Source organism: Triticum aestivum, chromosome 5B, assembly GCF_018294505.1.
Source record: "Triticum aestivum cultivar Chinese Spring chromosome 5B, IWGSC CS RefSeq v2.1, whole genome shotgun sequence".
Classification (NCBI taxonomy): Eukaryota; Viridiplantae; Streptophyta; class Magnoliopsida; order Poales; family Poaceae; genus Triticum; species Triticum aestivum.
In genome coordinates, this window is record NC_057807.1 from 660,476,290 (window position 1) to 660,504,189 (window position 27,900).

Genomic DNA, 27,900 nt, shown 5'->3' on the forward strand with positions numbered 1-27,900 from the left:
ACCACATCGAGACCACCGTGGCCCTCCTTCTCTCGCCGCCGCGGCAGCTCCTGGACGCCGAGGCGGATGGAGCCAGGGTCGTCGTCGTCGTCGGGCTCCGGCTCGCCGGCCCTCCATCCCATCAGGCCCGAGCCGGAAGGGACACCGCTCGGGCGTCGCGCTCGCAGCGGCGCCCTCGCCATCAATGAGGGCGCTCGGCCCTCAGCGCCTGCCCCGGCACCGGCGAGGCTCTCCCTACGCCGGGTCCGGCCGAAGCCCGAGCCGGGGTTGCTTCCCGTGAAGCCGGAGAACGTCGACATGGTGGCCCCCGACGACGAGTCCGCCCTCAAATGGGCGAAGGAGGACTACGTCGGCGAGCAGGTGCGCCACCAGCGCCGGGCGTACCTGGAGCTCCAGGCCCGTCGCCGCGCCGAGGAGGGCGGCGTCATCGTCATCGACAGCGATGAGGAGGGCGAGGCCGGGCCGTCAAGCGCCCGACCACGTGTCGGCGACCCCAGCCAGGGCTACAGCAGGGACGTCGCAGGCGAGGCGCGCGACGACGACGACGACGGCGGCGACTACACCCGCTTCTACAGGCCTCTCGGCATGTAGACGACGGCGGCGGCGACGGCGGCGGCTAGACTTTTTAGTTTGTTTTTTAAGTTAGGCATAGTTCTTGCATGTTTTTATGTTTTTGTACAAATTTCAATGAAGTATGGCCGAGTTCCTGAAAAAATCGCCGAGTTTGCAAAAATTTGAAAGGAACTTCGCCAAACCCACGGTGACCGTGGGCCGATGACTGGGAGCGAACCGAACCCCAGGGGCCAATCTAGCGCCGGTTCGCCCTCAGACCACTTTTTTTCGATGCCCTGGGGGGCTGAATGGCTGGAGATGCTCTAAGTTGTGGTAAGGAGGTGGACTAGGAGGTAAGTTGAGGTGATTCCGCGCATCATCCTCCTACCATCGTTACTTCTCATCGCCGCAACCACCTCTTTAAGCCCCTCGATGTGCAACAACCATGATGATTGCCCGCGGCCCTCGATCTGCACCTATCAACCTATTTTGTCGCCTCCGCCTAGGAATCCGTAGCTCATTGTTGGTCGCAGCCAAGTGCCCATATCTGACGAGGTCCTAGCTCGACCTTGTCGTGGTCCACGCTTGTCATGTTGCCTCCAGCTTAGGCTCTGGCAAAGTAAAAAAATGACAACGCCAATCATTTTGCAGGTGCTTGATATCTACTCCCTCCATTCTTAAATATAAGTCTTTGTAGAGATTCTACTAGGTGGACTACATATGGAGCAAAATGAATGAGTCTAAACTTAAAATGCATCTATATACATCCGTATGCGGTTTATAGTGGAATCTCTACAAAGACTTACATTTAGAAACGAAGGGAGTAGCAAACATGCATAAAAAAGACGTAAACGTCCTCTTTCATAATGAAAAGGTCATCAATGGAAGTTTAATTACATTCTCATTCCTTTAACAAATACTATTGTGAAAATGTCACGGCTTGTGAAGTTCGACCGTGGAGTCGGGGTTCTCAATAGATTGGTCGTGACTCACCTTCCAGAAAAGAGAAAAGTATGCTTTTGGTCTCCCAAGTTCCGCAAAAGTATAGACTTGGTCCCCCAAGACTTTTTCGTATATACTAGCAAAAGAGCCCGTGCGTTGCAATAGGGGGAAAACATAACACACGCTCTTAACCCAACAACCATCACTCAATAGGTCCATCTCCTTTATATTTGTGTTGCCGCTTATCCTCCTTCTCACCCTCGCCGGCAATGGCCTCGGTGTTCACACAAAACAACAAAAAACATGTTTGAATATGGTTAATCCTAAGGCATCTCTCTCTCTCTCTCTCGCTCGCTTTCTCTCATTCTCGCGATGAGAAATCTGTTGTTTCCCCTGCGACATTTTTCAGAGGTATGCATGTGTAGTTATTTATGTTTTCTTTTGCCTATATGGTTATAGTGGGGTGTTTATTTGCAATCCGGATCACCGCCGGAACGAAAGAAAAAAGGATTTTGCGCTAGAAATTATAATTTGCTTTCAAAACAATATTTTAAAAATATTTAACTGGTAAAATTAACATCACATTTAGATTCCACACATTTTATAATAAGATTTCATGTATATTATGTTAAAATCGAAGTTACGGTTTAAAAGATACGAATAATTTAGAAAATCATTTTTTTGATTTAAATATATTCCAAAATAATATTTAAAAACTTAATAGGTAAAAATAATCTCATATTCATATTCTACATATTTTTTTAATCAAATTTCATATATAACATGTTCAAATCGGAGTTACGGTTTAAAAGATATGGATGATTTAAAAAAGTATTTGTTTGACTTAAATATGATCCGTGGATGAATTACCTAAAACGTCAGGGGGGGTTTCGAAAAACGTAAAATAACGGTTCAGGTGTGACTTAAATCCGGACGGCGGGTTGATTTCAAAAAACACAGGGACTTTTGTGTAAAATACGAAAAAACGATTCGTTTTGACTTAAAACAGGACTGCGGGTTGAATTCTCTAAAATAGAGGGACTTTTCTGAAAAATGGCATGACGGACGAAATAAACCCAATTTGCTTTATTATTATTACTAGCAAAAGAGCCCGTGCATTGCAACGGGAGAGAAAACATAACACACGCTCTTAACCCAACAACCATCACCCAAGATCACAATAGGTCCATTTCCTTTATTTTTGTGAGGCATCATATTTGTGTTGCCGCTTATCCTCCTTCTCACCCTCACCGGTGATGGCCTCGATGTTCACACAAAATAAAAAAAACGTGTTTGAATATATTTAATACTAAGGCGTCTCTCTCTCCCTCTCCCTCCCTCCCTCCCCCCCCCTCTCTCTCTCGCTTTCTCTCACTCTCGCGATGAGAAATTTGTTGTTTTCCCCTGCGAAATTTTTCATAGGTATGCATGTGTAGTTATTGATGTTTTCTTTTCCCTATATTGTTACAGTGGGGTGTTTATTTGCAATCCGGGTCGTCACCGGTACGAAAGGAAAACGGATCTTACGCTATAAATTATAATTTTGCTCCCAAAACGATATTTTAAAAATATTTAACAGAGAAAATTAACATCATATTTATATTCCACATATTTTTATAATAAAATTTCATATATAATATGTTAAAATCGCAGTTACGGTTTAAAAGATACGGATAATTTAGAAAATCATTTATTTGACTTAAATATATTCCAAAATAATATTTAAAATTACTTAACAGATAAAAATAATCTCATATTCATATTCTACATATTTTTCTAATCAAATTTCATATATAACATGCTCAAATCGGAGTTACGGTTTAAAAGATATGGATGATTTAAAAAAAACATTGTTTGACTTATATATGGTCCGCGGATGAATTACCTAAATCATCAGGGGGTCGAAAAATGTAAAATAACGGTTCGGGTGTGACTTAAATCTGGACTGCGGGTTGATTTCAACAAAACACAGGGACTTTTGTGTGAAATATGAAAAAAATGATTCGTTTTAACTTAAAACAGGACTGCGGGTTGAATTCTTTGAAATAGAGGGACTTTTTTAAAAAATGCCATGACGGACGAAAAAAATCCAATTTGCTTTATTATTAGGTAAAGATAAAGATTATTATTATTATTAGGTAAAGATTGGTCCTTCAAGTATCAAAATCGGATAAGTGTGGTCCAAAACCAGATTTTAAGCACGTTGGTCGGGGTTTGGCCACGTTTGACCGGGTTTGACAGGTGAACAGTAAATTAAAAAAACTGAAATTTCCCTCTAAATTTCCCTCTAATATTATATATTTTCTGGCATGTAAATCACGTATAGTTTACTACTAGTACCCGATGGAGTACGTATGTGCTAGCACACACCACACACGTCTCAAATCTGAAAGATTTGGCGCGATCAAAGATTTTTCCACGGACTCTAGAACGTTCCAGACCCTTCCAGTCCGCACGTTCACGCCGGCGGCGCCGTCCAACTCTGGTGTCAGGATTAAATTAATGGATTAATCGCCGATTCCGGCCACCGCCCTCGCGGCCAAGCAGCGGCCACGCGCCTTGTGGCGTGACAGGTGACGCCTCTCCGCACCACAGGTTCGTCTCCGGTCGGCCGCGCTACGTACGACGGAAAATATCCAGTCGAGCTATATGCCAAAATAATATAATATCCTATGAGCTCGATCCAATCCGTCACGTCACGAGCGTTGCGGTGGCTTCCGACGATTGGTCCCCAGACTTGAGAGGTCGGCCGACCCCCACCAACTTGGCACACACGTATGCTCCCCCGGAAGCACCACGCACGCCAGACGCCACCATCTCCTGCCCACACAAGCTATATATAACTGCGGCCGCCCATGAGAGCATCCATCCATTCTTCCTACTTGTACCAAGTTCTCACTTTTCACAGACCAACAGCACAACAGAGCATCGATCGAATTACAGATTACAGCGGATCGTTAAAACAAGCAGCAAATCCATGGGAGTGGGCATGAAGCGCGCGAGGGAGGAAGAGCCAGTTGTGTCGCTGGCGCTGTCGCTCAGCACAGACTCCTCGGCGACGTCCACCACGACGTCGGAGTCAGACAGTTCGACCGGTGCGCCGGCGATGGTCCCCAGGAAGAGGGCGCGGCGAGGGAGAGCTGTGGCCACGTCCGGGGAGGGGGAGTTCGTGTGCAAGACTTGCGGGCGTGCCTTCGAGACGTTCCAGGCGCTCGGCGGGCACCGGACTAGCCACCTGCGCGGCCGCCATGGGCTGGAGCTCGGCGTCGGCGTCGCCAGGGCCATCAAGCAGCGGAAGCGGCAGGAGGAAAAGCAGCACGACTGCCACATCTGCGGGCTGGGCTTCGAGACGGGCCAGGCGCTGGGCGGGCACATGCGGCGGCACCGCGAGGAGATGGCACTCAGCGGCGCCATGGACTGGTGGGTTGCGCTGTCGGATCAAGAGGCTGGGCACCAGCACGCCGCCGACCGGCCGCCAGTCTTTGCTCGAGCTGTTTGTCTAGTTAGCTAGCTCGATCTCTCTGCTTGCTAATTCAGGACTTGTGCAAATCTTCAGCATGGTACATTAGGTTTATGTTAATTGTGTTTTCAGAATGAGATAGCCTAATTGTTCGATAGAGTACGTTATTGCTGGTTAGAGTTCTCGTTCATGGAATTTTGCTTTGGATCGGTTCGTTTTCTTGACCGATTGACTGGGGATTTATATGCGCATGTGCATAGCTAAGACAAATTCTTTTGTTCTAAATGCGATGGACAGAATCTTGTCCTCAGACTGCTGTTCTATGAATATGCTGCTGTTCACGCCCATTGTGTATTTTTTTTTGCGGGGCCATTTTGTATATGATCACAATTCACAAATCCAATTCGGAGCCTAAATTTGTAAAATTCTGCAATATAAAACTCTACCATCACAATTTAAGATCGTCCAAACATTGACAATATAGTGGTGTCCGGAATATTAAGTGGTTTGAGATTTAGAAACCCGTGATCCACTACCTGTGTTTGATCTGTGATCTGTCTGTTCCAAAACATCTGCAGTGAGTGTACATCTGACAAGAGTGGCACATCGAGAGATATGAGCACAATAGTGACACGTGTCAACATTTGTGCAAGTGGAGAAGGAAATGAGAATTGAGAAGATGCGATAAATATCTACGTTGAGATGTTAACGAGACCCCATCATTGAACCACCACCAGAGACACAAATATGAAGTTGAAGTTCATGCTCATCAATAATGCATGCAATCCTAGTGTAGCTCCGCCCATGCATGCTACCATTTCCAAGTCGCATCACTTCAACAATGTATGCAATCATCCACCTACCACCCTTACTTGTGCTACCATCTCCAAGTTGAAGTTGCTAGTCCTCTCGAAGTGTTGGAGGAAATGATGATCAACAATACGCAAAATCATCGGCGGGGAAGCTAGAGTGTATCCAACAAAGAGAAAATGAGTGAGCAAAGAATATGTGATGGGGGGGAGGGGGGGGGCGTGAAAGCTAGGCTTCGACTATGGATAACTAAATGATTATGTATGTACAAATTGGAAAAGTTGTACGAAGCTTTAAGTTTGTCGCCAATTGGTAGTTGCAGACCATTTGACACATCAAAAAATAGGGAATGGTGATGACAACAATCCTGGCGATCGCCCGCAGCCCCTGATCTGCACCTATCAACCTGTTTTGTTGCCTCCTCCTAGGACTCCGTAGCTCGTTGTCAGACGCTGCAGCGTCCCCATATCCGACGAGGTCCTAACTCGACCTTGCCATGGTCGACGCTTGTCATGTTGCCTCCAGCTTGCGCCTCTGGCAAAGTAAAAAAAATGACTACGCCAATAATTTTGCAGGTACCTAATATCTAGCAAACATGCATAAAAAAGACGTAAAAGTCCTCTTTCACAATAAGAATGTCATCAATGGAAGTTCAATTACATTCTCATTCCCTTTAACAAATACTATTGTGAAAATATCACTGCAAGTGAAGCTTGACCGTAGCGTCACGGTTCTCTCAATAGATTTGTCGTAACTCCCTTTAGAAAAAAGATCGATCAGAACAATAGTTGGCATCACTCTATATGTCACGACAGATGACCTAACCTTTTTTTTCTTTCTGTATCTATACCCATGTATAGTGTCACAATAACTTTGAATATCGGTCGTTGGGTATGCTCGATCGAATGGTTGAAAGACGGCAAATCCAAACAAATATCATCCGTTGTATAAATTTTTCATCTCAGAAGATTCTGCTACGTAGCCTTTTAATTGAATCCCTACTATTATCTCATACTCCCTTCGTCCAGAAATACTTGTTGGAGAAACATCCATTTCTCTGAGAAGCATTTTCAGACGGAAGGAGTATTATTCTAGAAGTATCTTTTTCCTATGCCAAGAATCTGATTTGTCAATAAAAAAGGCCAATAGAACAATCGAGATTCTATAGAGTGGAGCCTGACTAGTATGATTTGTCAAAAAGAAAATAAATGTCGAGAATGCATTTCCCTTGCTATTATACATTTCCTGACGTGCAAAACACGTTACATATGTGTTAGAGCACACACCAAAGAAGTCTGAAGTCAGAAAGATTTGACGCAACAGGAAATCTTTCCACATACGTACTCCTTCCGCTATTGAATCCGTGTAATAGTTATGGTCAAAGTCAAATTTTATAAATTTTAACAAAATTTATAAACAAAAATATTAACATATACAATAACAAATCAATACCATTAGATTTATTATTAAATATACTTATCGAAAAATGCTTTCATCCCGCTTTATATATAAAGCAATGATCAACCACAGCCCAAGTACAAACGCTTCCCACGACAACACACGCACACACCCAAGGCGAGATACATAGGCGCTGAGCGCAATAACAGCATCCCTAACACTACAAAATCAATCGGGGTCCTCCACCGTGAACATGCCACCGTGAAGAGATGAAGTTGCATATCACGGACCGTGTGCTCCAAGGTTCCGACGCTAACGTGTTGCCACCGCCCGACCCGAGAATCATAGTTTTCCCTGGAGCAACACGATGATCGATGAGAGTCGGGACGACGCCTTCAAGAAGGGAACGCGCTACGCTGCCGCCGTCTGTCCGAAAATAGATCATGTTTTCACCCCGGCCAACACTCACCGTCACCGAATGACACACCCAGCTACCATGCCGCCCACACGGCGATGGTCACCGGACAGCACCAAGCCACGGGTTCTGCCCATGAGCACCGCGCTACCACCACCAGGGCCGCCGCCCCGGCATCCAAGACCTTGACACCATCTCACCCGAGTCCCGTCGCTACCCCAACCACAGAGACGACTGGAAAGGCCTCGCCTTTCACACCCCTGGGTAGCCCCCAGCGCCGAGACCCGATAGACCGGACAAACTTTATAGATTTCACATCATATAGATTTGTCATGGTAATTTTTTTTATAAACTAGGTCAAACTTTATGAAGTAATCTCAGTCAAACCTAGAGTAAATAAAAACGAAAGAAGTATAATAGCACGTTCCAGACCCTTCCAGTCCGCACGCTCACGCCGGCGCCGCCGTCCAACTCTAGAGTTTGGATTAAATTAATGGATCAATCGCCGATTCCGGCCACCGCCCTCGTGGCCAAGCAGCGGCGCGGCGCCACGCGCCTTGTGGCGTGACAGGTGACGCCACTCAGCACCACACGTTCGCCGCCGGTCGACCGCGCTACGTACGACGGAAAATATCCAATCGAGCTATCTGCAAAACTGATATAATATCGGAGCTCGATCATATCCGTCACGTCAAGAACGTCGCGGTGGCTTCCGACGATTCGTCCGCAGGCGCCAGACGCCGGCCGGCCCGCACCAACTTGGCTCACACGTAAGCTCCCCCGGCAGCAACACGCACGCCACCGTCTCCTACCCACACAACCTATATATCACAAGCTATATATAACAGCGGCCGCCCATGAGAGCATCCATCCATTCTTCCTACTTGTACCAAGTTCTCACTTTTCACAGACCAACAGCACAACAGAGCATCGACCGAATTCCACGCGCGAGATTATTCAGATAAGCAGCGAATCCATGGGAGTGGGCATGAAGCGCGCGAGGGAGGAGGAGCGGGTTGTGTCGCTGGCGCTGTCGCTCAGCACAGACTCCTCGGCGACGTCCACCACGACGTCGGACAGCTCGACCGGTGCGCCGGCGATGGTCCCCAGGAAGAGGGCGCGGCGGGGGAGAGCTGTGGCCACGTCCGGGGAGGGGGAGTTTGTGTGCAAGACTTGCGGGCGTGCCTTCGAGACGTTCCAGGCGCTGGGCGGGCACCGGACCAGCCACCTCCGCGGCCGCCATGGGCTGGAGCTCGGCGTCGGCGTCGCCAGGGCCATCAAGCAGCGGAAGCGGCAGGAGGACAAGCAGCACGACTGCCACATCTGCGGGCTGGGCTTCGAGACGGGCCAGGCGCTGGGCGGGCACATGCGGCGGCACCGCGAGGAGATGTCACTCAGCGGCGCCATGGACCGGTGGGTCGCGCTGTCGGATCAAGAGGCTGGGCACCAGCACGCCGCCGTGGACCGGCCGCCAGTCTTGCTCGAGCTTTTTGTCTAGTTAGCTAGCTGGATCTTTGTGCAGCTCTGCTTGTTAGTAGTTCAGGACTTATTTCGCAGAAAAAAAAATCATGACTTGTACATATCTTCAGAATGAGATTGGCTCATCGCTCGAGCGGTTCGTTTTCTTAACAGATACTGTACATAGCTAAGACAAATTCTTTTGTTGTAAATGTGATTGACAGAATCTTGTTCTCACACTGCTGTTCACCCCATTTTGTATTTTATTTTTGCGGGGCCATTTTGTATATGATCACAAGTCCAATTCGGAGCCTAAGTTTGTAAAATTTTGCAATATAAAGCTACCTTCACAACTTCGTCGAAACGTTAACAGTATAGTGGTGTCCGAAATATCAAGTGGTTTGAGATCTAGAAACCGCGATCCACTACCTGTGTTTTTATTTGTGTTCCGCCTGTTCGGAAACAGCTACCATAAGTCTACATCCCGACAGAGTGACCCATCGAGAGATATGAGCACACTATTGACAAATGTCGACATTTGTGCAAGTGGAGAAGGAAATGAGAATCGAGAAGATGCTATAAATATCTACTATGCTATAGTCACTTCTGAATATCGATTCATGTTTATCTAATACTCACCACACCCAAAAGCAGACATAGCTAAACGTAAGGCATGACGGTGGGTGCTTTGAAGATTAAGCAACTCTAACCGATCACAATACTTAACACCTAATAATTGACCAGTTTTGGGGGGTCTTGCAAAAATAATTAGACTATTGGGCGACCTTGTTTTAGTAGATCCTCAATAGACTCAACTCTCAAGAGAGTTACTTGTTGCTATTTCTCAACACTTCTGTGCATAAACCTCATTTCATCTTCGTTTTCAGATCATATTGATCTTAGCTTGTATGCTTCAACCAGACAAGAATAAGCAACATTTGAAATCCGTACTTTTGAAATTGGCACAAAACTTTATAACATTCCTACCCATTGCGAGGATTCACACATGTCCACGATGAGAAACAAGTATGTGTCTTTTGTTGCTCTTCTCCTTATCCTTTGGTGGCGAGTTGAGGAGAAACGAACAAGCCTCACATAACTTTATAACATTCATACCCATTGCGAGGGATTCACACACATGTACAGGATGAGAAACAAGTATGTGTCTTTTGTTGCTCTTCTCCTTATCCTTTGCTGGTGAGTTGGGGAAAAAGAACAAGCCTCACATAACTTTATAACATTTCTACTCATTGCGAGGGATTCACACATGTCCAGGATGAGAAACAAGTATGTGTCTTTTGTTGCTCTTCTCCTTATCCTTTGTTGGCGAGTTGGGGAAAAAACGAACAAGCCTCACATAACTTTATAACATTCCTACCCATTGCGAGGGATTCACACACATGTCCAGGATGAGAAACAAGTATGTGTCTTTTGTTGCTCTTCTCCTTATCGTTTGGTGGCGAGTTGGGGGAAAACGAACGAGCCTCACATAAGTTTATAACATTCCTAACCATTGCGAGGGATTCACACATGTCTAGGATGAGAAACAAGTATGTGTGTTTTGCTGCTCTTCTCCTTATCCTTTGGTGGTGAGTTGGGGGAAAACGAACAAGCCTCCTCAACTGGCATAGGGAATGCAAAAAAAAAAAAACTCAACGCCCCTTTCGTTGGACACCTTTCGCGTGTTAGATGCACCAGGGGTCGGAGCAGTGCGGTGGCTCCTCCCCAAAGTGCGAAAAACAACCATGGAGGGAGTCATGTCCACGCCAGAGGCAATCTTGTTGGAGCTCACATTGGCTGAGCTTGGGTCACATTGGGACCAGCCAACACACATAGAGGCGGCAGATGATGGGTTGACATGGAGCAATCATAGTGGCGCCGGTGGTGACGCGGGCGGTTGTTGGTTGCCTAGGTGTTTACGCTTTATTTTGTTGGAGAGTTCAAGTTTTGGGAGCTAGAAGAACGATTTTAGGGAGCTCCCAAAACCCTTTTGAGGTTAAACACTTGGAACAATACTGGAACGGTTTAATATTTTTTGACATTAGTACCTCGCTTTATTAAGTTGACAAGAGATTACAATCTGACTGGATAACCCTAGTCAGGAATCCAGGAAGTACATCAAAGCAAGTAAATGTAGAAATGCTAAGAGCTTCTCGTGCGCATAGGTGCGCCGCACAATTTGCTTCTCGTCGAATCCATAGAAGCTTGAAACCCTGGAAAGTATCGGCTAAATTGTTCATCTCTCTCAACATATGTGCACCATTTACCCTTATAGTACCGGGTTTGTGCCATAGATCAACTAGATCAGAGCAATCCATCTGCATAATTACATGACTTTCTCCTCTTCTGCTCGCTCGCTGCTTCATGGCCCTCGCGGCAACCGGCAAGCATATACTCCCTCTGTACCGAAATACTTGTCGCTCGAGTAGCTGAACTGGGAGTAGTTCGCTTATGAAGGGGGCCTCAATACCCATTGTGTTGGTTTGCACCAGCTTACTAGAACGGTTTAATTAATCTACTTAAATTGCTCTTAGTAAACCCTTATCAACGCATTAAAAAAAGGAAGGCTAGTGTGGGATGCCCTCATGTGAAAAAAATATATATAAAACAGAGGCGTACAGTACGTTCTAACACGTCGAATGCTACGTGCGTACACAGAGAACAGGCAGCACACGCTTTGTCTGCATCAATCGATCGTGCAGCCGACGTATGTCGATTACTGGCACACGGCCGAGGCAGACCGTTGAGAATGCTGTTGCTTCTCGGCAAGTTGGGTCGGAATCGACGACGCGTTTTTAGCACGTAAACCGAGGCAGAAATCATCTGAACTGACGACAGATGCAGTGTGTACGTACGTCAATGGGCAACGAATTTCTTACTAGTACCACACATGTCTTTGTTTTATAATTAGTACCATACCTGATCCTCAAAAGAAAAGTACCATACGTGTCATGTCAAACCTTAATTACATGCACACGAAACACGCTCGCGCACACGTGCACGCACCACGTTCCTGGATGTTTACAAGAATGAACGCACAATGTATTTTGAGCGAGCACGTGGCGCACGGGGAAAATTCTGCAAGACGTACAAGTAAACAAGCCCACGACCAAGCCTCTGTATCCATACCCGGCCTGGAGTAGACGACCGACCGACCGACCAGAAAAAGGTAGCCGAATCAGGTAAGGTTGGACCGTTTATACATACAGTATACTAGTCTGGTTCGCGATGCCCATTCTCGTTCGTCCGGCCGGAGACCACGTCTCCTGGGTGGGACTTGACCCGGCGCACATACGTTTCCCCGGTGCGACGACCGGCGGCACCCATCCCGTCACCACCATCTGGTCGACCCCGCAGCGCATCCAACGTACGCCTTGTCTCTCTTCTGGCATCCCGCCGGCGCCTTCTCGGCGCCTTCCCTTTTTGGGAGCACGAGCGAACCAGCACCGTGGGCCAAGATCCCCCGTCGCGAAGCCGGCGCGAACGCACGTACGTAGGCATCAATCCAATCAAAGCGCGTCCCGGTGAGTGGTGGGCAAGGAAGGAAGCTCGGGACAGAGACGGCCGCCGATGGCGACGCGCTCCTCGGCGAGCCCTGGCCTCGCAGACGTCTGCCCCGACGTGGAGCGCACGTGACCGGTGACCAACCGCCTGGCTGCTAGCCCCTCGTACGTCGCCTTCCTCTTTCCCGTCCAGGCCCTATATATAAAGCCGCACGCACCCAACCCAAACCCAACAGCATCACAAGTTCGCAACAACAGGAACAGCCAGCCACCTTCGCTTCTCCTCACCCGAATCCACCCCTCCCGCCGATCGTACATTTCCCGGCCGCAGTCTCACCGGTTGGTTTTGGTTGATCGGTAGTCGATCCATCACAGCTCGGCGGGCCTCCATGACGAAGCACCAGAGAGCGCCGGCGGACCAGCTGGTGTCCCTCTCCCTCTCGCTCTCCCTCGGCGCCGTCGCCGACCGCAACACCAAGAGGACGCGCCGCGCCGCCGCCGCCGCCGGTGGGGAGTTCATGTGCAAGACGTGCCACCGCTCGTTCCCGACGTTCCAGGCGCTCGGCGGCCACCGGACCAGCCACCTCCGCGGCCGCAACGGGCTCGCGCTCGCGCTCGCCGGGACCGGGCCGGAGCCCAGGAAGGCCACGGAGCAGAAGCAGGGGCACCAGTGCCACGTCTGCGGGCAAGGGTTCGAGATGGGCCAGGCGCTCGGCGGCCACATGCGCCGGCACCGCGAGCAGGAGGTCGCCGCCGCCGTGGCGCAGGCGCCGCCCGTTCTGCTCGAGCTGTTCGTCTAGATTGATGATTGGCTAACTTTAGTTCTACTAGTACAGGGTTCTGATCTGGCTCTGTAGTGTGCGCGACTGATTTGATAGTTGTTGCACACTCGTAGCTAGGTGCTGATCGTGGTTCATTCATTCATGTGTACTTTTGTGCACATATTGGTGACTTGTTCATTCATTCATTGGTTCAGAGATTATATATACACGTCAACTGATTTGCTCGTCTCTTTTGTTACTAGCCCGGTGTCCCATTTTAACGGGGAGGGAGGACAAGTATGATGACTTTTGTTTATAAACATCGTCCAATATAGTTCTTTTTGTTTCATTCTTCTTTTCACTTTATTACCGTTTTTAGTATCTTGTGTGCTGACTGCGATGCCACTGTTGTAAAACCGTTGCCCCATCAATGTCGAATGCACTTAGAGCATCTCCAACACGCCGAACGCGGCGCAAGCAAAAAACTGATTTTCCGCGTGCGCTTCGACCGGTTTGGCGCGGCGCGCAGCGCTGGCTCTAGCAGCCGCGCTAAACTGCAGCGCGCCCGTCGCTGCAGCAACGCGCAAGAATACAGCGCGCGCGACTCGCCGGACATTTTAACATATATGGCATTTTGGACACAAAATGAGTTTGAAACATTCATCAAAATGCAATGAACATGTAAAATTTGACACAAACAAGTTGATGAATAAAAGTTCATGCCCACAAGTTCATCCAACCAAGTTCAAAATGCAAACTAAAGTTCAAGACACAAATAAAAGAAATAGCAATCCTCTTTCTCGTCTTCGTCCTCATCTTCCGAAGTCGATTCTTCCGCCTCCGAAGATGAATCTTCCTCCCTCATCTCACCACGCACCGCATCACGTGAAGCTCCGACGGTGTTGGCAAGATCTTCAACGGCATCTTCATGGGAATGTGTGTGAGGAGGCACATCGAAAGACATTCCACCCATGGTCGGAGGTTGCACCCATGCCTCCCATGAGAGAAGCAAAACTCATGCCTCCCATGGCGGCCATAGCGTCGGAGGGTGCTCCAAAGCCACCCATGCCTCCCATGGCGGCCGGAGATGCACCCATGCCTCCCATGGCTCCCAAGCCACCCATGCCTCCCATGCCGCCGAGGCCACCGCCACCCATGCCGCCGAGGCCACCGCCACCCATTGTGTGGATCATGGCTCTCTTTTGGATCAAGACTTCTTCACGGGCAAGGTTGACAAATTCCTTTTGCGCATCATTGAACAAAGATGTGTCCAAGAAAACAAGTGCTTCTCCCATTCCAACAACTTAGCTCGCTCCTCCATGCCCACATTCCTCTCCTCCAATGCCACTTTCCTCTCCTCGGCGGCCACCCTCCTCTCCTCGGTCGCCAACCTCCTCTCCTCGCCCGCGGCATCTTGGTTCCTTGCCATTTTCCTCATCTCGTTGGCTTCTTTTCTTGCCTTCACAATAGCTTCCATAGCATTTTTGAGCTCATCATCTCCTTTCCTCTTCTTCTTTTCGGTTTTGTCTGTCTTGCACCCATCCGGTCGTTTTGGCTTCGAGTATGAAACCGAGTTGGGTGTGGGGCTTCTCTTGCCGTCATCACTTGATGCATCATCCTCTTCCTCCTCATCATCATCATTCAACTCAATTGTTCGCTTGCGTTTGTTGCTCAAATGCAAATCTTCCAAACCATCACGCTTCTTCCATTTCTCATCATCCTTCAACACTTCATAGCAATGAGGCAATGTGAAGATCCTTCCTTTCTTGATCTTCCCCTTCTTGGTTGTCCTCGTCTCTTCTTTGAACAAGTTTTGTGCAATGTTGTACTACAAGAAAAACAAAACAAGTTAGCACTTCGGACACCAAAAACAAGTATGATGAACATGTATGAGATGCCACTTACTCTATCATCCTCATTTGTGCCACTTGGGTTAATCTTGTCAACTGCCTTTTGTGCGGCCGCCCACTTTTGACAATCTGAGTTGATTGTCGACCATCGGGAGCGAAGTGATCTCTCGGAGCGGTCAATGCAACTCACGTTGTGAGCATCAAAGTGTTCTTTCATTCGCCCCCAATAAGCATCTCTACTTTGATCACCTCCAACGGATGGATCTCTCGACACTTGCAACCAAGTATTGCATAGTAACTTGTCATCGTTGGTGGTGTAATTGCCCGCTCTTCCTTTCGGCGCGTCGACAATGCCCTCACCCTCCTCGTCCACCTCAAACTCATGGTCTTTAAAATGGATGTCATTGGTTTGAGACCAATGCGAATTGTTGGACCCAACACCCATAGCTCACAAGTATGCATCATCGTTGAGACTACAAAGTTTTTTGAACAATGCAAATAAGCTATCTATATGTGATGATGCATTGAAAAAATAACACGTGGTGCGCGTCGGCGGCCGGCTCAACGAGTGAGCTCGCCGGCGCTTCGGTAGCCACCGCGCCCGTCGAACGCCCTGCAAGCTTCTTTCCCCTCGCCTTCGAGCTGTCGGAGCCGTCCGCCGCCTTGTTCTTCTTCGCGAATGTTTTGCCCTTCTTCGGCCGCGCCGCATTGGGGAGCTTCGACGGTGCGGCGGCGGCACGGGACGGCGCCGGCGCTACGCCACCCGTCGGCGTGGTTATCCGTGACAGCAAGAAGAGGCTGCGTGTGAGGCCGATGCTCGGCGGAGCTCCGGCGGTGGCGACGCCAACGCTCCCCGCGCTAGGGTTTCCGGCGGCGGCGGCGGCGGGGGGGGGGTCGCGGCTATACAACGGGGTGAGCGGGGTGCCGGTGTGCGCGTCCATGGGTGGCAGGGCGCCGGCGCCGACGCGCGCGGGGCGTAGGAGGAGGAGAGGAGAGAGTGCGGCGCGAGCGCTCGAGTGTGCCGCACGCGGAAGCGGGCGCCCCAAATACACTGCGCGGGATAGTGCTTCCGATCGCGCGCCCAACTCGTTATAGCGCGCGCGCGGCTTTTGCGCGCCCGCTGGAGCCACCCGCCGCGTCGCGCGCGCGCTAAAACGGCCTAATTTTTGGCGCGGCGCTAGTTTAGCGCGGCTGTTGGAGATGCTCTTAGTGGAGGCGACAAAGTAAATCTTGATAGTTTGAGATTCTTGTTTTTCTTATAGATATTTTTTTTGCATGCTAATATGTATCTCATTCATATCATAAAGATCACAATATAACTCACGTACGTACGGACCTAACAAAATTGGAAAAAACAGCTTAACGCTAGTCTTTACACAAAGAACACCAACCAATTTTTTTACAATAAAGACCAAAGAAAAAGAAACCTTTGAGCTTAACACCAACACCCATCACCTCCCTCTGGCACTAGAAACCGTAGCACTAGCACCCATCAAAGGAAAACATAACAGATCACCTCCACACCCGAGCTCGACGCGTCTCAATCGCTAATATCCAGCTTTGCGGATCTCTAGGGTGGCTCACCAAAGGCGAAACCATTACGGCTGAACGAATCAGATCGGGGCACCACCCCGAACACGCCATCGAACTCCAGATTTGGTACCCCGCACGACTAAGACATCACAGGAGGAAACTATACCTGCCATCCATGAACCACGAACCCAACACACGGTCCACAATTTTCCAGATGTCGTCTATGTATACAACAACCTGCATCTGCTCCTGCACTACCTCCCAAGCTCCGTGTCGGCACTGGAGCAAACACCGTCGCAACGATGGGCCCGAGGACAAAGGTCCACCACAAGGATGTTGCCGCCACACCATCCTTGAATAGACTAGTTTCCAGATCCATCCCCAATCATTGGACTGATCGCCTCGTCAAAGAAGGATCTAAAGAATCTTTATTCAGCGCCGACATCGCCATCATCGAAGCCAAGACGATGAACAACCTAAAAACCTATACTACGATGGCCTAAAAACGATCCACATGCGTGGATCCGGCGACCCCTTCACCAACGACGAATGAGGTCATCGGTGGAGGGGAGCCGCCGGAGGACGGCGGCGGCCACTAGAGAGATCGCTTCTTTCTTTGGGTTGAAGAAAGAACGCTTTGCCTCCAGATAGTCTTCGACAGGGAGCATAGACCCCTCTACAAGTACAAACAATGAAGTCCAGACTTAGGATTTTCACCCCGATCTCGATGCTTGGTACTCAAAGAGCACCACCAAAAACGAAGCCCACTGAGTTGCCACCGTTCACTTGCCACTAGTGCAAAACCGGGCTATAGCACCGGTTTGTAAGGCCCTTTAGTGCCGGTTCTGTAACCGGCACTAAAGGGTGGGGAGTTAAAGGTCCCCCCCCCTTTAGTACCAGTTTTGCACGAACCACCGCTACAGGGTCACCACGTGGCACGTGCCAGCGTCAGGGGCGGGGAGCCCTTTAGTACCGGTTGGTAACACTAACCGGTACTGTTACAAACCGGTACTAAAAGGTTTGGGGGGTTTTGGTTTTATTATTTATCTTCCCTTTAATTTTGTGTTTTTCATTTAATTTAGAGATTGTTTTCCATTTATTTTCCCTTTCATAAATTATATAATAACTCATCATCATCATCATATTAATATAAAAACTCTTGCATCTCATATATATCATCACCAACAACAACACTAGCTAATAATCATATATATATATATATATATATATATATATATATATATATATATATATATATATATATATATGTAGTCATTACCACTATTTTTATCATCATTATGTAATCACCACCAACAGTAGCTTAAACAAGAAACATTCGTTTGTACAAAAAGCAAAGATATCGTCATCGAGTCCAACATGGTCATGAGATTATTATAAGCATTCATAACTAAGACCACATAAACAAATCACTAATAATTAAGTTCAGGACAAAGAACACGGACATGAGACGACAAGTACTAAGAACAGGAACTAGCTAATCACTCCTGCTGCTCTCTCTCAGGTAAAATGACATAGAACATGTGTAGCTCTCCTGATTCATCATATTGGAGCATGCAGATGAACCTGTCTCCTAATCATGGGTTGCGCTTTTGATTGTTGCCCCCTATTACTTCTCTGCGATCATTCACAATTTTGCTCCAGTATTTCACTATTAAGCATTCCTCGGTTTTAGAAATCCTTAATGCACTCATGTGCAATGTAGGATGTCTTGGCCGTAAGCTAACCATTGACATGCGAACATTAGTCGAGATCCACTGAGGCACAACTATTATCAGGAGTCCATATTGAAGAACATCGTATAGTAACATACTTAGCAATGAAATTTAACTTAAAAATAATGTATGCAAAAGATATATTGAGGACAAATAGTAAAAAACTTACCATCTTTTCTAAATAAATGTGACTGTAGTTCAATACGAACACTATTGGTCGCACGTTTTGAGTATTAAGATTTGCAAGTTTAGGAAAATAATTTCTCTTGACAGCATCAAGATCCTCAAGCCATGAAACATATTGACTTATCTCCTCGCAGTTTAGTTCAGCCCCGGGACAGTGGACGGTCCTGTCTACCAAGCACCGGACATGTTTGCTTGAATGGAATAAGCTGTCAATAGAAATTAGTTGTCAACTATTTTTGAAATAAACAATATCGAAGACATAAATATGGTTGAGGAACTCACATAATGGTATAACTGGAGGCGTCTGCACATCGACCCAGATATCGGTATTACCTTCAACATCATCTTTCGGACGAATATTAAAGGTGATAATCATATCAGGCTCAAATGCATAAGCCTTACATAGTGCTTGCCAAGTTTTACATTCAAAATAGGTGCAGATGTCTGCATTATATAATTTTGCGTGGAAAGCATAACCAAGCTCGATCTTAAAGCAACTCTTTTTACCTCCATAGTTTTCATAGTACTGAAACCTATCTTATCCAAGACAATAATTCTTGCACGGCAGGGATACGCTAATAGAATAGTAAAAAATTAAAATTATAAGTTGAAGCAAATGAAACATATGCTTAATTAAGAAAAAAGACTTGTCGTTGTGATTTGCTACAGTCACTTCGAAGGTCTCATCCAAGTTGATGCTGAAGCGCCTACCATCAACTAGGAAATTTTTGTCGCACATGCCACGCTTGTCTTCGCAGTATTCACACATAACGAAATCATTCTCTTCGTCAGACATTTCCTATGTTCGTATATAGTTGAAATGTTAATTGATATAAACACTTACTAGCAGTTCTATTAATTCAACTAGCTAGTTCTATTAATTCAACTAGTTCTATTAATTCAACTAAGCACTCACTAAAAATAAACTAGTTCTAAGCTTCTTACTAAAATCTCATATATAGTAAAATTTTAAATCTTTTAATTAATTACTAGATCAACTAGTTTTATAGTAAATTTTTAGTTAATTATTAGATCATCAAATCTCATATATATCTAAATTTATCTAATTCATCTAACATTTGACATTAATATATCTACATTATTTTCTATCTAATTCATCTATGACATTAATATCTAACATTTCTATATAATCATCTAACAATTGATATTAATCTAACATTTATATAAACTAAGAGTATAAAAAATGAAAAATAGAAAAAAGAAAATATTTACAGCGGGGCGACGGCCGGCGATGCGAGGCGACTGTTGGGGAACGTAGTTATTTCAAAAAAAAAATCCTACGCACACGCAAGATCATGGTGATGATATAGCAACGAGAGGGGAGAGTGTTGTCTACGTACCCTCGTAGACCGAAGCGGAAGCGTTGACACAATGTAGAGGAAGTAGTCGTACGTCTTCCCGGTCCAACCGATCCAAGCACCGTTACTCCGGCACCTCCGAGTTCTTGACACACGTACAGCTCAATGACGCACCCCGGGCTTCGATCCAGCAAAGCCTTGGGGAGGAGTTCCGTCAGCACGACGGCGTGGTGACGATCTTGATGTTCAACTATCGCAGGGCTTCGCCTAAGCACCGCTACAATATGACCAAGGTGTAATATCATGGAGGGGGGCACCGCACACGGCTAAGGAACGATCACGAAGATCAATTTGTGTGTCTATGGGGTGCCCCCCTCCCCGTATATAAAGGGGGAGAGGAGGAGGGGGCCGGCCTAAGGGGAGGCGCGCCCTAGGAGGGGGAAACCTACTCCAAGTAGGTTTGCCCCCTCCCTTTCCTATTCCAAGAAGGAGGGGGGAGGAAGGAGTGGGAGAGGGGGAAGGCAAGGGGGGCGCCGCCCCTCCCCTTCCTTGTCCTATTCGGACTCAAGGGGAGGGGGCGCGCCTCTTGCCCTGGTCGGCCCCTCTCTCTCTCCACTAGGGCTCATCAAGGCCCATTACTTCTCGGGAGGGGGGGGGGTCCGGTAACCCTCCGGTACTCCGGGTTTTCTCCGAAAACACCCGCACTTCCGGTGTTCGAATATAGTCATCCAATATATCAATCTTTATGTCTCGACCATTTCGAGACTCCTCGTCATGTCCGTGATCACATCCGGGACTCCGAACAACCTTCGGTACATCAAAATACATAAACTCATAATATAACTGTCATCGAAACCTTAAGCGTGCGGACCCTACGGTTCGAGAACAATGTAGACATGACCGAGACACGTCTCCGGTCAATAACCAATAGCGGGACCTGGATGCCCATATTGGTTCCTACATATTCTATGAAGATCTTTATCGGTCAGACCGCATAACAACATACGTTGTTCCCTTTGTCATCGGTATGTTACTTGCCCGAGATTCGATCATCGGTATCCAATACCTAGTTCAATCTCGTTACCGGCAAGTCTCTTTACTCGTTCCGTAATACATCATCTCTCAACTAACTCATTAGTTGCAATGCTTGCAAGGCTTAAGTGATGTGCATTACAGAGAGGGCCCAGAGATACCTCTCCGACATTCGGAGTGACAAATCCTAATCTCGAAATACGCCAACCCAACAAGTACCTTCGGTGACACCTGTAGAGCACCTTTATAATCACCCAGTTACGTTGTGACGTTTGGTAGCACACAAAGTGTTCCTCCGGTAAACGGGAGTTGCATAATCTCATAGTCATAGGAACATGTATAAGTCATGAAGAAAGCAATAGCAACATACTAAACGATCGGGTGCTAAGCTAACGGAATGGGTCATGTCAATCAGATCATTCAACTAATGATGTGACCTCGTTAATCAAATAACAACTCCTTGTTCATGGTTAGGAAACATAACCATCTTTGATTAACAAGCTAGTCAAGTAGAGGCATACTAGTGACACTCTGTTTGTCTATATATTCACACATGTATTATGTTTCCGGTTAATACAATTCTAGCATGAATAATAAACATTTATCATGGTATAAGGAAATAAATAATAACTTTATTATTGCCTCTAGGGCATATTTCCTTCAGCGACGGGGGGCAGCGACGTACGAGGACGGGCCGGGCGCACGCGACAGCCGGGGGCGGCGACGGGGAACGGGCAAGTACGACGACAGCGACGGGGACGGGGACGTACGGCGACGGGCGCGCGCGACGGGGGCGGCGACGGGCGCACGCGACGGGGGTGGCGACGGGCGCGCGCGACGGGGGCGGTGTCGGGGACGGGGGCGGCGATGGGGTGACGGGCGCGGCGGCGACGGGGACGGGTGCGACGATGACGAAGAAGCAGATGAGAAGAAACCTAAGTGAAATTTTCGTAAATGCTATATATATATATATATATATATATATATATATATATATATATATATATATATATATATTAGAGGCCTGGCTCTAACCGGTACTAAAGGTCAAACTTGGCCAGGCCAAACAGCAGGAAGCGACCACCTTTAGTACCGGTTCGTGGCTCTAACTGGTACGAAAGGCCACCCTTTAGTACCGGGTGGAGCCATGAACCGGTACTAAAGGCTTGCACTGGTGCAGGTCCTGTGCGGCAAGTTTAGTCCCACCTTGCTAGCAGAGAGGCGTCCACATTGGTTTATAAGTCCCAGTGCGGTAGCTCTCTCGAGCTCCTCTCTTTAGCATGCTTTCGGGCCTAACTTTGCCGCACTGCATTGTGGGCCTGCTCGGCCTTATGGGCATGTTTCCAGGCCCAAGGCCAGACAAGTCCACTGGGTAGCGCACAAAGTTTTTGTTTATGTTGTTTTTTCTGTTTTATTTATTTTCTTTTATTTATTTCTGAGTTGTTTTATGATGTATTTAGAGTTTCTTTGTGAATATTTTTGCTTTAGGTACAAAAAAATTAATATTCTTTTACTTATCTCTGAGTAGTTTTATGATGTATTTAGAGTTTCTTTGTGAATATTTTTGCTTTGGGTATAAAATTTTTATTATTCTTTTATTTATTTCAGAGTTGTTTTATGTTGTATTTAGAGTTTCTTTGTGAATATTTTTGTAGTGCTATGTGGGTTAAATGATGATATTATGCCAAGTTTCAACCTTTTCAGAGTTCATTTGTAGTGCTTTTAAATTTTTTCGCTCAAAACAAATCTGTAAATGCATGAAAAATAGTAAATGATGTCAGAAATGGTTGAAAGTTGATGACGTGGCTTTGAATGGTGCATACTGAACGCAAAAAAGTCTGGAGTTGTAATAAGTTTTAAAAAATGAAGAGTCAATGTAACAGATGAGTTTTCGTCTGAAACCCTGATACTTCGAAAGAGATTGTCCAGTTTGTACACGAAATGCATCCAGTTTTTGCCGTAACCCTCTTTACTTTTTTGCACATGCTATATGGGTGAAATGATGATACCATGCCAAGTTTCAACATTTTTAGAGTTCATTTGTAGTGTTTTTCAATTTCAGAGTCATTTAGCTCAAACAAATCCGCAAATGCATGAAAAATAGCAAATAATGTCAGAAAAGGTTAAAAATTGATGGCGTGGCTTTGAATGGTGCATACTGAACGCAAAAAAAGTCTGGAGTTGTAATAAGTTTAAAAAAAATAAAGTGCCGGTGTACAGATGAGATTTCGTCCGTATAAACATGTAAAAATATACATAAAAATACATTGATCATCAATGATCTTTTTGTGTAGAATCTAAATTGTCAATAGGAATCTTCCCCGGTTTAAGAACCGACGAAAATTCATATTGCGGCAACAGATCTTATACATAGAGTTCACTGAAGATCAAGTGGTTGTGATAGTTTGAGAAGTAACATATTTAAGGTGGTAAAAACCCTGTTAGCCGAGCGGTGTGGGACTAAAAAACCGCTGTAACTAAAAAACTTTAGTACCAGTTTGTGGCATGAACCAGTACTAAATGTGCTGGTGGGGCCTCAGCCTGCCAACTGCCTGCCACAACTATTTTTGTACCGGTTCGTGGCATGAACCGGTACTAAAGGTTCGCCACGAACCGGTACTAATGAGCGACGTTCGCCTAGCCGTTTGAACCGGCACTAATATGACCATTAGTGTCGATTCATCTACTAACCGGTACTAATGTGCTGAACATTAGACCCTTTTTCTACTAGTGTGCCAGGAAGAAGTCTTGCTCCAATATCTGTGTTGTCACCAAAATATTAGACCAGGACGAAACCGGCACATTGGAAATTATTGAGAAGCTAGATGTACCTGCGCTAATATATACTCCCTCCGTTCCAAAATAGACGATCCAATTTTGTACTAACTTTGTACTAAAGTTAGTACAAAGTTGAGTCATCTATTTTGAAACGGAGGGAGTAGCGGGCAACATATACCCATTAGAGTTCATTCCTCGCATTGGCGGTAAGCGAAGGGTAGGCTGTCATGCGGGACCACATGGCCACATCTCACGTGCCACCTCTAATGACCTCTTTGGCCAAGTTGTCACGGCCTCCGACTCAATCGGTCACATCACCATCGTATCTGTGCCAAAGGGATCATGAAGAAAAGGACATGTACATCGTAGGGGATGCCGGTTCTCAACGGATCATGTCGCCATCCACTCCTCCGCTGCACCTCGACGTGCGAGCCGCCGCCGCCATACGTCCCCTATAACCAAGACACGAAATAGGCTCTCAATCACGCTGAAGGCCGACCAGAACCTCAGCCCCAGCCGTTGCAGACTGGAAAAAGGTCAAATGATCCACCACCATCAGCACACTGCCCTTGAAGCCATGGCGACATGGCAACCAACACCTTTCATAGGATTCCTCCATGGAGTTCGGGCTCGGTTGGAGTGCACGCCATCTATGGCCGCCGCAGCTCCCCGGTCGAAGGGCTCCCCGCGGCGAGTTCGCGAGCTCAACGCCGCCATCGAACCTAGCCGGCTTCTTTCGACGGCGGCGAGATAGGTAGGAGGGGATGGGACGGGGGCTAGGGTTGCGCGCGAGCCGCCCCCTATAAGCGACGTGGGCATTTTATTGTCTCTATTATGGATGTAAGTAGTGAGTAAACACATGCAAGTCTCTTTATGAAAGGGTGTGGCTAGATCTCGATCAAGTGAACAACATGAAGAAAGGAAAAACTAAATGAACGTGATTAGGTGAATGCGAATGAAGTGCTTTCCTCAAACAAAGAATATACCCTAGATTGGAGTAGTGCACCCATACCATATATAGCCTAGGTACAAGAATCAACGGAGTAAGAGCATCTCCAACAGGCACCGAACGCGCGGCACGCTAAATTCTGGTTTACGGCACGCCCTTCGCCAGCTTTGGCGCGGCGCGCAGCGCTGACTCCAGCGACCGCGCTAAAATGCAGCGCGCGCACGTAGCTCCAGCAGGCGCGCTAAAGTGCAGCGCGCACGCTCATGCTACAACTTTTTTTAATTAAATTTGCATAGATAAAACGATACATAGTTCTGGCATAGATAAAGAACGATACATAGTTCATCATAGCATAGATAAAAAAGGATACAAAGATATTTTACATAGTTCAAAAGCATAGATAGATAGAACCACGATGCAACTAGATAAAAAAATTACGGTGCAACGACAGAAACTACGGTGACTCCCAGCCGTCATCATTGTCACCATCATCATCTTCGGTGGTATTGTCCGAGGTATCGAGTCACATGTCATCCCAACGCAGACCGTTGGGGGAGAAGATCGACTGTCCACCGTTCTCGACGATATCGCACTGCGATAAGGCCAATTCCTTGCACCGACGCCTGTCGGCATGCTCCGCGCGGCGCCTTGCCGTCCTCTCTGCCCAGAACTCGTTCTCGGCGGCGACGTCCTCCGGGTGGCGACGGCGCCACTCCGCCATGGCTCGCTCGTCCTCCTCAGCGATGAGGAGGCGGCGCTGCTGCCGCACGTGGTCCGCACAGTCCTGGTCGGTGATGAGACTAGGCGGAGGGGCGAGGCGCTGCGCCTGCTCGCGCGTGAAGACGTCCCGAAAGTTCATCTGCGACCGGGGCCTGTCCAAGCGTCACGCCGCCGCGTCGTACGCGTGGGTCGCCTCGTGCGCGCTCCGGAACTAGCCGAGGCCAAGCCGGATGTCGCCGGATCGGATCTCGGTGGAGTACCAGTCCGAGGGGCGCTCGCGGACGCCGCGGTAGCCCGAAGAACCCCGGCGGCGCGGCGGCATGGTGGCGCGGTGCTGGCGTGGAAAGCGGCGAGGAGGAGGCGCGTGGCAGTGTGCTTGAGCGCGTGACGAGCGTCAGATTTTATAGGCGCGCGCGAAGCGGCGCGCCAAATCTACTGCGCCAGGTGCCGCTTTCTCCCCCGCGCGCGCTAACGCTTCCTGGTGCGGTAATCTCCCGTCACCGCTGAAGCGTGCGAAACCGGGCGGCGCGCGCTAAAAAGCAATTTTACCGCGCGGGCGCGTCTTAACGCGCCGGTTGGAGATGCTCTAAATGTTTTAAATCAGATCCAAATCAGATCTGATTTGGTTTTGGCCATGTACATCAGGTACACATTAAATGAGTATCAATCTCTTTCCGTACAACAGATCCTAAGATCTTCTAAGCAAGGTAATTACACCGCATCATTTGCTGCTATATGCATCAGCATCTATCAACTTCCGCTGATTCGTTGTCCTATAAATAGCCATCTAGAAGCCCCATAGGCGATGTAGAACAACAAAAAGGCATTGTAACTGCATAGACATCCAGTCCAGGCATGCTAAACAGCGGCATGGGCACCAAACCGATAGTGATCATTGTGGCATGCGTGTTACTTTGCATTACCAACAGAGGTATGGTATTCCAAACAATCTCCAAGAAGTAGTAGCCGCAGATTGTCAGATTGACAACCATATTACTGCTACTATCTCCATGTCTATGAATCCACATGCTAGTACTCCCTCCGTTCCTAAATATTTGTCTTTCTAGAGATATCAATAAGCGACTACACAAAACGAGTGAATCTACATTCTAAAATATGTCTATATACATCCGTATGTAGTAGTCCATTTGAAATTCTAAAAAGACAAATACTCCCTCCGTCCCAAAATTCTTGTCTTAGATTTGTCTAAATACGGATGTATCCAGTTACATTTTAGTGACGGAGGGAGTATTTAGAAACGGATGGAGTATATATCTATCTCCATGTCCATGAATGCACATGCTAGTATTTATCTCCATGCCCATGAATCCACAACATGCCATTCACTGACTCGTTTCCTTTTCAGGTGTTCACGCAAGCAAGGCAGATGCATCGACATCGTCGTGCAGAGCTTCGGATCTCGTCGTCAGCACGGCCACCGAGGCGGGCTCTGGGGGGAAACCTCAGCACTTCGTGAGCGTGATCAACACTTGCAAGTGCGCGCAGAAGAACATCAAGCTGGCATGCCCGGGCTTCAACCACTCCATCGATGTCTTCCCGGCCAGCGCCATCAGGCGGGACCGCGACGGCGTGCACTGCACCCTCCTCGGCGGCCGCTCGGTGGGGCCTGCCCGGTCGGTTAGCTTCATCTACGAGTCGAGCGCAACCTTCAGCTTCAAGCCCGTCTCCTCCACCAGCGTCTGTTAGATCTTTATATAATAATAACGGGTGAATAGATGGTCTTATGATTGTACCGTAAATCTGCTTCCTTTGAGACAAGAAAATCTGTCTCTATTCTGGCAATAAGAGCTTTGGCGTGTAACTGCAAGTTTTGAAGGGATCAAACTCCCTGTTTTTTCTGCCCTTTTTGAAAGAAAAAAACATAGTTGCAGCTTATAATTTTCAGCGGAAATTTTATCTCATGTATATGGTTCTTCATGGTAGCCGAGTGTTGACAAATCGGCCCAATGGGAATCATACGTGCGTGTAAGCTTGTTGGCTTAAAATTAGTAGTAGGCCGATGTTGTGCGACGTGCTAGAGTCAGAAAAAAAGGAGAGGTAAAGTGGGTGCGCATTAGTTGAAACAGAAATTGGGTACTCTTAAGGTTCCCATTTAATGGTGCCTCTAACTCTCATCTAGATGAGAATTAGTTACTCTTATCTAGAAGAGAATTAGTTTTTTTTAGACAACCTTACGAAGTTTTTATTAATCCGTCACAATATTTACAGGGACGAAAGTAAGGTCTCCAGGCAGTCCTAACCAAACATGGCGGCCACCTTGGAGAGATAAAGCATACTTCGCTAAGTTGTGAGCTTCGAAGTTCGAGCTCCTAAATTCATGGCTAAAATTACAAAAATCAAAATCCAAGGAGTGTCGTATTATCTCATGTATAATCGCTCCATAAACGGATGACGTCCCCTTCTTCAAATCTTCCACCACTACCTTGCAGTCCGAGGCCACATGTATCCTCCTTTCATAGAGATCATCTGAGAGATCTAGT

General features: G+C 47.3%; 2 protein-coding genes and 1 pseudogene across 2 annotated transcripts; all 3 read left to right on the top strand.

Annotated features, from left to right (window-relative positions):
* The first annotated feature begins 4,381 nt into the window (after positions 1-4,381).
* On the top strand, positions 4,382-5,145 carry LOC123117499 (zinc finger protein ZAT5-like; annotated as a pseudogene).
* Positions 5,146-8,430: 3,285 nt separating this feature from the next.
* On the top strand, positions 8,431-9,285 carry LOC123117500 (zinc finger protein ZAT5). The gene has a single exon (XM_044538241.1). It carries the CDS (start codon positions 8,554-8,556, stop codon positions 9,073-9,075), a length of 522 nt encoding a protein of 173 aa, XP_044394176.1. The 5' UTR covers positions 8,431-8,553; the 3' UTR covers positions 9,076-9,285.
* A 3,473-nt stretch (positions 9,286-12,758) lies between these two features.
* Positions 12,759-13,660, top strand: LOC123117501 (zinc finger protein ZAT8). The gene has a single exon (XM_044538242.1). The coding sequence runs from the start codon at positions 12,928-12,930 to the stop codon at positions 13,336-13,338; it is 411 nt and encodes a 136-aa protein (XP_044394177.1). The 5' UTR covers positions 12,759-12,927; the 3' UTR covers positions 13,339-13,660.
* Positions 13,661-27,900: the final 14,240 nt, after the last annotated feature.